This window comes from Artemia sp. Qi Xiang Cuo, chromosome 9, assembly GCF_049724085.1.
Source record: "Artemia sp. Qi Xiang Cuo chromosome 9, ASM4972408v1, whole genome shotgun sequence".
Taxonomy (NCBI): Eukaryota; Metazoa; Arthropoda; class Branchiopoda; order Anostraca; family Artemiidae; genus Artemia; species Artemia sp. Qi Xiang Cuo.
Genome location: NC_142802.1, coordinates 28636099 through 28648531, shown reverse-complemented (window position 1 = coordinate 28648531; position 12433 = coordinate 28636099). Strand labels below are relative to the sequence as shown.

At 35.6% G+C, this 12433-nt stretch overlaps 1 protein-coding gene across 1 annotated transcript in view; it reads right to left on the bottom strand.

Moving 5' to 3' along the window:
* The window catches only part of LOC148948529 (fibrillin-1-like), a 200967-nt gene that overhangs the window by 28573 nt on the left and 159961 nt on the right, over positions 1–12433 (bottom strand). Inside the window, exons 37-41 of the mRNA XM_089094443.1 lie at positions 11814–11975; positions 9723–9830; positions 7841–8020; positions 5687–5799; positions 3137–3269 (exon numbers count right to left, since the gene is read on the bottom strand). Coding sequence (XP_088950569.1) covers positions 3137–3269; positions 5687–5799; positions 7841–8020; positions 9723–9830; positions 11814–11975 — 696 coding nt within the window. The remainder of the gene's footprint in view (positions 1–3136; positions 3270–5686; positions 5800–7840; positions 8021–9722; positions 9831–11813; positions 11976–12433) is intronic.

The window sequence follows — 12433 nt, the reverse complement described above, 5'->3', positions numbered from 1 at the left end:
GGAGGGCTCATTGGAACGGAAATCCTAGTGCCCTTTTTAAGTGACCAAAAAATGGAGGGCAACTAGGCCCCCTCCCACGCTCATTTTTTCCCCAAAGTCACCTGATCAAAATTCTGAGATAGCCATGTTGTTCAGCATGGTCGAAAATATGATAACTATGTCTTTTAGGATGACTTAATCCCCCAAAGTCCTCGGGGGGAGGGCTGAAAGTCATGAACTTTACCCAAAGTTTACATATAGTATTCGCTATTGGGATGTATAGAGACCTTTTCAGGGGGAGTTTTTCTGGTAGTGGGGGGTGGGTGGGTCGGGGGTTATGCGGGAGGATTTTTCCATGAAGAAAGTTTTCATGGGGGAAGGGACAATGCTATGAAGGGGACGTAAGATTTCCCAGCATTATTAAAAAATAAGATAAGAAATTAAATAAAAAAAAATAAGTGTTACTATTGGAAGTATGGAGCACCATCGAAACTTCCAAACGACAGAAAATATTGCGTATATGATTGGTTTCACCCACAAGTCAAACCCCGGCACTTAAAGCCAAAGAATTTTTAGTGATTTAATAAGAGCTATTTATTCTAAATAAAGGCCTTTGTGATTAAGCGGTCATTTTTAAAGAATTAGAACAAAATTCGAACTTTAGCTTAAAGAGCAAGGTATTGACTAGGGGGCGAACCCCCTAATATTCGTATTAAAAATATATAGATATAGAAGTTCGTTACGTAAGTTAATTCGTAAGTTACGTATTTTTATTACTAATAAAAACGTTCGTAAATAAAATTAATCAAGTTTCGAGAAAGCCATTTAACCAAATAAAAGCAAAATTAATATGCAAATTTTGTTTTAATTATTCATATAAAGGTTGAGCCAAAATCAAAACCTGCATTAATTCAAAAACGTTCAAAAATTAAATTAAAAAAAACAAGTTTTTTTTTAACTGAAAGTAAGGAACGACATTAAAACTTAAAACGAACAGAAATTATTCCGTATGTGAAAGGGGCTGTCCCCTCCTCAACGCATCACTCTTTACGCTAAAGTTTGACTTTCTCACAACTCTATTTTTTTTAAACAATAAAAAACTTTAGCGTAAAGAGCGAGGCGTTGAGGAGGGGACAGCCCCTTTCATATACGGAATAATTTCTGTTCGTTTTAAGTTTTAACGTCGTTCCTTACTTTCAGTTAAAAAAACTTGTTTTTTTTTTCATATATTGAGCCTCAGTGCTTTTTAGTTTGGCTTGCAGAATGCAAGAACTATGAAAATCATGGATCTTGGGCAGGATTAAATAAAAAAGACTAGTTTTTTCAACTGAAAGCAAGGAGCAATGTTAAAACTTTAAACAAACAGAAATTATTGCGGATATGAGGTATCTTTAATACCTCATTCTTCACTCTTAAGTTTTTTAATGCTTTTAAAAAGCTTCTTATTGTTCTAATTAGTCCTTCTTGAAGAATTGGGAGAAAAAGTCAAATGCTAGCGTAAAGAGCAAGGTATTGAGAAGGGGGGACCCCCTTATATGCGTAATAGTTTCTGTACATTCTAAGTTTTAATATTGATCCTTACTTTCAATTGAAAAACTTTTATTTGATTTCTGGTTATTTTTTGAATAATGCCGAAAAATCCGGCTCTCCCTTTATGGAGAGATCCTCTAGACAATTCAATCTTGGTGGAAATTTATCTCGGACAATTACTATTAACATCACAGGTAAAATTAATTTGGCAAAGAGAAAGTAAGATAGATAAAAACAATTTTGTATAGGAATTCTGGCATATTCCCTCAGCATAAAATTTCCAGTGATAAGTTCATCCCCCTGACATTTTCCTCCCGTAGAAAATTTCCCATTGGAAAATTACCCCAAATTTCATAACTTAAAGACCGTTCTCCAGCGGCTGCGGGGGGAAGGGGGTACGTTATCTCCAAAGGAATAGTTATTAGACCTTTCAATAATGTTGAACAATATGATTATCTAAGAATTTTGATCGAACGATTTTTGCAAAAAAGGGACGTGGGAGGGGGCTCGCTTCCCTCCAATTTTTTTGATCATTTAAAAAGGGCACTAGAACTTTAAATTTCTGTTTGAATGAGCCCTCTCCCGATATTCTAAAACCACTGGTTCGATACGATCACCCCTGGGGAAAACAAGAATAAAAAAAAAAAAAAAAAAAAAAAAACACGCCGTATTTCTTTTGCCAACAAAAAAAAAAAAATCCCAATTTTTGAAGATGGGAACTTGAAACCTCTACAGTAGCGTTTTCTGATACGCCGAATCTGATGGTGTGGTTTTCATTAAGATTCCTTGACTTTTAGGGAGGGGTGTCCTCCTTCTTCCAAAATCACGCAAATTTTCTCAGATTCTTAGCCTTTGATGGGTAAAACTTAACTTGATTATTCTTGTATATTTGGAATCAACATAATAAGCCCATTCTTTTGATGTATATTGATATCAAAATTCCGTTTGTACAGTTTCGGCTAGTATTGAGCCGTGTCGCTCCTTACTTACAGTTCGTCACCACGAACTGTTTGATTCTAATACACAGAATAATCTTCTTTTTTTCCTTAAGCTTTGATACTTTTTGCTTTAATGGTACAGGTAAACCTTGAAATAGCGAGAGATACAAACATGTACAAAAGCTTTGATTTCCTTATTTATTTTACCATAATTTATATTATGGATAAATAGCAATATACAAAAGAGTAATAATATATTAGGCGTTACCATAGAAACTAAAGTAAACGTTCAATTACATTTGAAACACAAGTTCTCTTGTATTGGCCAAATGCATAGCCAAGAATGGTTGCGCTGAAGTAAAGCGTATGCATACTTTGTCCGATAGGGCGAGGGTTCGAATCCTAGTGTATCCAATTATTTGGTTTGGGACGGGGGTCAGTGGTGAGACCTTGTAAGCTCAGCCAGAGTCAACCCAGCTTTGAATTGGCACCTGGGTAAATCTGGGGAAGGTAAGCAGGAAGGGTGTGTGAAAGCACACGATGGTTGCCCCCCCCCCCATTGCACTTCCTGGCTGAAGGGCATAGAAACGGAGATCAGCACTGCCGGTAGGGACTGTAAAGTCCAATGCCGTATTCTTTATCTTTACCTTTTACCTGGAAAAAAACATGTAGGATCTCTGATGACTCACCTTGACAATGTCTTCCGTCAGGAGCAAGGGTGTAACCATAGGGACATATGCAACGGAAGGATCCAGGAACGTTGTGACAGCGGAAGGCACATTGATGTCCGTACTCTGAACATTCATCAATATCTTCACAGATCTGTTGAATTAAAATTAAATTAAAGTCCAATTGCAAGTAGTCTAATTACTAACCTCCTCAGTTCAATTATAAAGGCCTGTGACACTCTTAAATGGCACAAAATAAGGAGCAGGATATTAGATTACAATTGCAAATGCCAAGGCACAGGATCAAAATATTGACCCCATGATATCTAGTTTTCTCCTTGAGATCCAAAAGACATTGATCGAAGAGTGATCAGATTTAATAGGCTGCCCCTGACTGCTATTTTTAACCAGTGTCTTGTCGAAGTTGTCTTTCCACGTATTTGTAAACTTGCTGTTACAAATGTTCCTTCGATTCCTAAATAATACCCCAAGTGATCATAGTCGCCTTTGGCTCATTTCAAAAACACAAGCTCTCTCAAAGGTTTTCAAAGTTGTTTTTTTCTATTTTCATTTCAAGATATAAGCGGAACTATTAATCCAAATATGTTTTGCTTCAGACCAAAACATAGTACACAAGCATGTATCTAGGATTTTTTATCCGGGGGGGGGGAGGTAGGGGGATAAATTTTTTTTAATAAAAAGAAAATTGTTTATACTCATTTTTGTTACATTTTTACAAGTTAGACAAACATTTCGGAGGGGGGACCCCTCCCCTCCCCTAACTGGATAGGGCCTTGATAGTAGTACAATTATCTTGTATTGAAGTTAGATACTATCTGAAAAAATTTAGAGACCAAGGAATATTTTGAGGCAGGTATTTTTGCTGATATTTCATAAGCCTTTGACAATCTGTACAACTCAATTGTCTTTGATGAAGCTAGAAAACTCGGTGCGCAGAAGTTCATCATAAGAACAGTTTGTCGGGAAGTTTTTTGTCGGATCAGGAATATGGTGTTCTAAATGTTAAGTCCAACTATACCAGCATTTCTGACAGGTCCAGTCAGGGAACTAAATTTAGCCGCTAATGCTTTCTGATTGATTTCAAGCGTTATGAATTGTTACTGAAATCATTTTAAATTTTCAAATCACTTAGGCATCTTAATTTTGTGACAAAGTTAGCACCTTTACCATGGAATTTAATATTAAATCCATACTTATGACACTGAAACACGACCTTGACAAAATGAGGCTTATTTTGAACAGTAAAAAAAGCTTTCCCGCATTCCAATTTCCTTCCTAGAAACACAGCTGATTGCAGCTGATTACACCTACATAGGGGTGAATACCAACAGTCCAACCTTCGCTGTCACTTTCACCGACAACTTGGGAATTAAATACCATGCAAGACTAGCTTGGAAGAATGCCAATAGACTTTAGCCTCAAGAAAATGTCACTTCATCAAGAGGAAATACCGTAGTTCCCCTTAGCAGTATTTTATTCGTCATTTTGACTGTTCATTTTATTGATAGACGTTATCCATTTATCTTATGATCTTGACCCCGAAATAGTACTCGCTACCTTGTATTTGTGTTGTTACAAATACATTCTTAGACCACACTGGCTATACATGACAAACGAAACTCAGAGAAGAGAGAAAGTAACAAAATGAAAAATAAAATCAAAAAGGGTGAAAAAACGAGTTTTTTGTCAGCAAGTGAACCATTAATAATAAAAAATATAAGAAATTATTTCGACAAGGACCTCAGCCACGTCGTCCTCCTTGCTAAAAAAAAACAAAAAAGAGACGAAAAAAAAAAAACAAGATTCTAACCTTTCGAAGTTTCCTGTACAAAGACAGAATAACTGTACTTTGTACATTTTATTGTACAAAGTACAAATTTCATTTTGTTACTTTCTCTCTTCTCTGAGTTTCGTTTGTCATGTATAGCCAGTGTGGTCTAAGAATGTATTTGCGTCAAGCTTACGGGGAGCACTGGACCAATATTGTTTTAGATTTTTTAAATTGTGTTAAAAAAAAAAAAAAAAGTGTCTATTCTGTCTTTGTACAGGAAACTTCGAAAGGTTAGTTTCTCGTTTTTTTTTTTTGTCTTTTTTGTTTTTGTTTAGCACTGAGGACGACTTGGCGGAGGTCCTTGTCGAAATATTTGCTTATATTTTGTCTTCTTCATGGTTCGCTGGCTGACAAAATCCTCGTTTTTTCACCCTTTTTGATTTTATTTTTCATTTTTTTACTTTCTCTCTTCTCTGAGTTTCATTTGTGTTGTTGCTAATTTTAGTAGCTCCTTACACTATTTTATTCATTTTTCTGACAGGCGCATGTTACCTCACAGCTCTTGTAACGAATGAACACATCTAGATGTGATCAACATCCTATGCTGACAAAATGATTAATTATTTCTTTTTCTGGTGTTTTCAAGAGGTATCCTCGGGAAGAGAAAAGGCTGGAAAGGATTAGAATAGTGAAATAATACAAGTGCAATCCTATTAGAACAGTCAAACATTTGAAGCCTGAAAAGGTGGATTAAAAAACGAAAGAAAAAGGATAATTACCTGCATAGGACCAGGAGCAAAGCCTTCTTCACAGTCACACTCAAAACCTCCATCTACGTTTGTACAAGTTCCATTTCTGCAGATGTTTGCCGATTGCGAACATTCATTATCGTCTGAAAGTATCACAGAAAATTATTGAAAATAACATTAAATAGATGTAGGTATCCAAAAACAGATATGCAATGGGGGCAGGGGGGAGAGCAACATTCAAGAAATTGTTTTTAAAGTTGAACTATTTTGTAAGTTTGTAAACATACTAAAAGTGGGATATGGTACATTTCCGTAAATTGAAGCCCTATTAAATTCAAAGGCAAAAATTAAAGATCCGATAGATAAAAAAAAGATCATCTAATCAATTATTGCTTCGCTCGACGCCGGCAAACTGAACGAATTACCCTGTTCAAAGCTTCTGCTATTTTTACTTCCAGAGATTTCCCCGGAGTTTTTCAGCCATTTCATACATTCTCTCTAGTGCATACTATTTCCTTAAAAGCATAAAGACCTCCCAAAAATATTGATGAATGTCATGTCAAGTGTTTTTACGTGAAAGAAACTATTACACCTATTTACATTCGGCGGGGAACAGAGAAAGATCATTTCTTCCCAGAACCATTAACGACAGAATGACTGATGTTATTCAACATGATCTGTCAGCTACAGCCTTTTCTGCAATCTTCAGTCAGTCCTTCCAAACGACGGCCATGTCGGCCGAAGCCATCCCGGGGATCCAGGTGAGTCTTAAATGTCTACTAGGGATTCCTTCTTTGGCCACCATACCTACGTTTTAAGTTGGAAAAAGGTATCAGACGAGGACACCGCGGGATAAGGTCCCTATTGCTCGTCATAGCGTGAATTGAAGGAATTTCAGTCGAATTTTTTTCTGTCTATGATTACCCAGAGGGGGTCATTTTGAACACAGCACCCCCGAACTTCAGAGTTTTATATGCCAGGCCATCAAATGGAAAGTAAAATGTTCCTTGCATAGCGATAGTTAAGTGTTTCTAGGGGTGAGTACTTCAGTCTTAATAGACCAATTCCGTAGGCATGAAAAAGTTAGCACAGGCGTGTAACATACCATGAGATTCTATATAAGGAGATTAGGAGAAATAATAATCAGAATACAAATGTTTAAAGTTTATTTTATTTAGTTCTGATTGTCATATAGTAATTAATTTCTATAATAACTAATTTCTTTAATTTCTATTAATTTATAGTTCTGATTATTATATATTTGCATGTTATTTATTTTTTTTTAATTGTGTTGCTAATGGGCTAAGCTCTAAACTGTTTCGTGTTTTCGATGCATAAAGCCATTTAGGCTCACTCACTGCACATGATAGATTTTTTAAGAATAATATATGATTTTACCTATTTATTATTTTCTATTACATTATCTTATACTTCCCTTATCGTGGTTGCAGTGTTAGCAACAGCCTAGAAAAAGAAGACCTCTTAGAAAAACATTAACAATAACTGCATAAAACCTACCCTAGTAAAACAGAAACGACGTTAACAAGTTGTAATTTCTTTTGGACAGAATTCTCATACTTAAGAGTCAAACTTAAGGTCTTCCTATGATTGATTTCGACAGCAAGTTTGAAACGGACAAGTTGTAGATACTACAGAGATCCAGACTCAAGCATCTTGTTTCGTTTAATATATGAAAAGAAAAATTGCCAACTTACCAATGCATTTTTACTAGATACATCAAAAACATACCCAGTAAAAACTTATAACTAGTTAGAGAAAAAAATTAGAAAAATAGGCCAAAAGAGTGGATCGAACGGGTCAATTTTGACAGGTCAGGCTATTAATATCAGTTTCACAACAGATTTCACGTGACGCCTTTCGAATTACCCTAGCCAAATCGTTGGTCACAACTTGCAATAGCAGAAACAGGTGTGCTATTCCTGCTTTTTTAGTAAAGGGTAAGTCGTGACTTCTCTTTTTTTGCATCTCCTTATCTGAGCTCTCCTCTTCCGATATCCTTCCCCTGCAGAAAAAAACGTAACTAGTTATGTTATGTCTCCAATTATTTTTGTGTTTCCTGATAAGATTTTGCCAATATTCAAAAATATTCTCTGTGCCCGCCTCTACCCCCCCCCCCCCTCAGCAACAAACTCTAATAGATGAAAAGAACAGTTTCATACTTACCGATGCATTTTCTACCAGAGGCATCAAGTACATATCCAGGTGGGCAAGAACATCTGAAAGAGCCATCTGTGTTGACACATTCACCTCCTTCACAGATGCCAGGCATTACAAGGCACTCGTTGAGATCTTCACCTTTAGTTCCTCGCCCAGGACCATCAGGGCAAAGCCTCTGGAATTCAGCTAGAATTAAAAATCTACTTAATACGAAATAATTATATGTCCTTCGTCTATGTTGCAGTATTATAAGAAGGGGGCAAGGAGAAGCTAGTGCGATTAAAATATCTTGCACAAAAAGTCGCTATGGAACTAGACTGTTTTTATATCCCCGAACAAGTGAATAAATAATAATAAAAGTAAAAAAACTCACTGTAATGTAGGAAACATAATCTTGACCTTAATTGTTTTCAGGATATGGTACTTTTATTTAGAGGCAGCATTATTTCAATTGTTCATCAGCGAACAAAATGAGATAAACAAACCATTGAAAGCTGTTGCAACTTTAAGTACCTAAATGACGATAACACAATTCAAGAGAACACAAAATAGGTCTTTAAGGGCAAGCTTTAGCACCGAATGTTACCATTCAAATCTCAAAATGAGAGATTTGAGGTGGAGCTAATGGCTATTTTTTACAAGCACAAAGGAGTTAAAACAAGAATACCAGTAATAATTTAATCTAAAGTGCAAACAAGTGAGAAAAAACTAAATAAAATTATAGTGGCTGTTGTTGTTGAATAGAAAAATTAGCCAGATAGCTCCAGCCATTCTTCCTCTGATGTGTTATCTAAACTAGTACTGCCGTTTGCATGGCAACATGACAAACACGGCTTATGTTGACTCACTGATTTCCCGGACTACCTACACTGAGAAGACACCTGCAGTGATTTCCTGAAGAATAGCTTTTTTAGACGCAACATTTCCATCTGAAACAGTCTATTGAGGAGAATCAAGCCCTTCTGTTGATTCTTTTAAACCGAGTCCTAAGGATGAATGATGTTGAAAGACATAATGATGTTAATCAAATAAACAGTAAACAGTAAAAAATGTTCTTTTCTAAAATGCACTAGAGTTTTGCAAGTTCATGAGAAATCGGTGTTTTTAGGGAGATGGTGAAACAAGAACTTGCAGGCAACACCTGCGCCCTTGTTTTTCGCTGTAAATGCATACCTAAAAGCTTTATTCTTGTTGCAGCTAGGATTGCTAGGATTAAACTATATTTGATCATTGTGCGTATTTAGTCTATGTCTTCAACATCATTATGTCTTTCAACATCATTCATCCTTAGGACTCGGTTTAAAAGAATCAACAGAAGGGCTTGATTCTCCTCAATAGACTGTTTCAGATGGAAATATTGCGTCTAAAAAAGCTATTCTTCAGGAAATCACTGCAGGTGTCTGTCTATTGAGGAGTCTATTGAGTCTATTGAGGAGAATCAAACCCTCCTGTTGATTCTTTTAAACCGAGTATCAATAAGGATGAATGATGTTGAAAGACATAATGATGTTGAAGACATAGACTAAATACGCACAATGATCAAATATAGTTTAATCCTAGCTTAATGCAATAGTACCCCCCTCCCCTTAAAAAGAAATGGTTCATTAGAACTTTCAAGCTTAAACCTTTCCTATGATTCTTCAAAACTTAAATCTTCCATAATGTCGAAGTATTGAAATTCGGGTTTTAAATTTATGGTTTAACTAAGAATATTGAAAAAAAAAATCCAAGAATATTAAGAAATATCTCCAACTGCATTTTTGTAAAAACTAAGTTTCGAAACTCCCACGAAACTGGATTTTCTAGTCCCTTGGTCAATGGCTTTTGATCCAGTTTTTAATAAAATTATACAAGAAATAACGAAGAAGAAAAGAAAAAGAGAGCCTACCCGTTCCTTCTTGTGGACACCTTTCACAGCCAATGCCCCAGGCCGATCCCATTGTACAACAACATTGTTGTTTGGTTGTTGGCACCATTCGGGGATCCATGCACTGACCTACAAATAATGGAGTTTTAGTTATATACTTGTCCTTCCAGGTTTTAAAGAGATTCCCTGGAACGTCATAAGGATGGAAAAGGAATCTTAAAGTCATTATTCCATGCCAAATAATTTACTACAATCGCGAATTTTCTTTTTATCTCATTGACGGATGTGTTCTTTAAATTTTCATTTGAGAGGGAACTAAGATAAACATCATTGATTATAGTGAAGCATTCTGAATTAAAATCTCGACTAATACCAAGAGGAACAAGAAAAACACAACCCTGTTCTGTTTTCTGTTCTGTAGTACATATTCTGTTATGTTCTGTTCTGTAATACATATCAGAATTTGCACTACTCACCTTATTAACGTTAATGCAAAAAAAAGGATCCGTATTACCGTTATTGGCGAATGAAGACGAGCCACTACATCAGTAAAGACAGGGCTTAACTGTACGTGAGTTTTATTGGCCTTCCAAATATTGAAAATTAACGTATAGGCCTACAGAAAAGAGCAGGTTACAGAATTCTTAAACATCGTTACACTGATGAGGAAAGAGTTTCTTTGTGTTCACAGTAAAAGAAACAAGAAATTAACATTTTTTCCCTGGAAACATAAAGTCTCTATTACAGTCATAAAGTCATTAATCAATCATTTTATATTAATCTTTTTGTCTTATTGCACTATCTTTTATGATCTACTTAATATGATTTATAATATAATATTCATATGATTAACTTTAATTTTATTTTAATATATAATATGAATATAATACTTACACAATTAAATAAACAATTAAATATTATGATTTAATGTTTACTTATTCCATAATCTTTATGTCCTATTTAAGCGGTGCTTTAATATTTTTTCAGAAGTAAAAGCATACTGCCAAAATAATGCAGCCACGTTCCCAAATAATCAATTCAGTATTGGAAAAATAAAGGCCATGGGGCACATCCAGAAAGTCTGATGAGACTTAGTCTTCAGATTTTCGCTGTCACGGTGTCTGCAATTTCTTTTATATTTCTCTTTCTTTTTTTTTTTTTACGGGCACACTCATTTTAGCCTAAAACGACTGTGGTGAATAAACATTTTGTATTTTATTCTTGTTCATAAATAAAATTATTTTAGCAAAATATGAAGAATCCTCATTGAAAATTGTACACTCTCCTGTTCTACATTAATTCTGTTAGCTCTAAATTATGCCAAATATTGGATCGGTGCTCCATGGAACTAACTACAGTTTGATTTTTTTTTTTTTTTTTTTTTTTCAACTACTTTCTTCGATATAATCAAGAAAGTGTTTGAGCTATGTTAATGAAACATTCTGGGATTTTTAGAAATCTTTGTTAGTTGAAGATTTTATGTCCCTGTTAAGAAAATTTTATTTAAAATATTAAATAAAATGTGAAAGAAAGCAAACAGTTTACTTTGCAGAACCTGATTTCAAAGAATATGTTTAATCAAAGAATAAAATACGTTAAAGTTGTTTTGTTGAATCTTCATTACCGTCAAGAGTGACACCAGGAACTCTCCCCTCCAACGTATTCGATCAGTCCAAAGAACAGGTAAAAGACCAATTTTTTTTTCAACTCGGTCCAGAGATGCACGACAATCCTACTGATTTTACCGTGAGCTCGATCCCGGCAAGTAAATGCCACGGTGCTATCAACTGGAAGCAATGAAATATTACGTTCATTGCTGGTGAAAAAAAGGTAAAATTTACAGCCAGTCGAAGAAACCCATTGCTCCCCCAATTCTGATCGAGACACATTGCCTACTCACACCTCAGCCCATGGCTATTCATAGTTTCGTTTTAATTGTAAATAAAATAAGCTTAACTAAGGGCTACTCTAAAACACAAAAAAAGAGAGAGAATTGAGTGAAACTTTTTATTTTGGTGCTTCAGCAGTGATCAACGGTCCCACTCATATCTCCAAACAAGTCGCTAGCCTATAAATTCATGAATACACTATGCCGTTTGCAAAGCAAGTTACCTCTTCTGTAGATGTTGAAGCACATTTCCTCACGCTTGTCGATACAAGTTTTACCATCTGGTGACAGAATAAAGCCATCTGGACATTCACACTTGAAACCTCCTTCGGTGTTAGTGCATGTACCTTCTTCACATAGATCTTCATCGAGACACTCATCAATGTCTAAAATAATCACAAATAAGTACCAAATATTAATAGTCCAGATCTTAGAGAAACACTAGAAAGGAAAAGCCCTAAATTATAAATAAATAATATCTGTAAGTGCCTACACTACCGCTACTATTACTGCTAACAGCTCGCTGCAGTACCAATCCACCTGAAAGAAAATCAGCTTCGCCGGCTCCTCCTCAACCCCAATCTATTCATTGCTTCACAGGCTCCTTCTCCACCCCAATCTACTCGAAGCTTCACCGTTTACTCCCTCTCACGATGTCCTAATTTCTTTTAAGTCCTTCCTTATGACCTCTTTGCTCATTCGGGAACGACCTGCTTTTCGTTTTTACCTAGTTGGAAGACCAAAAAGCACAATCTTTGGCAATCTATCATCTCTCATCAACAAATCGTGTATCATCCTTCATCAGTGCTGATATTCTGGATGAGGTTATTATATCAGTGTATTC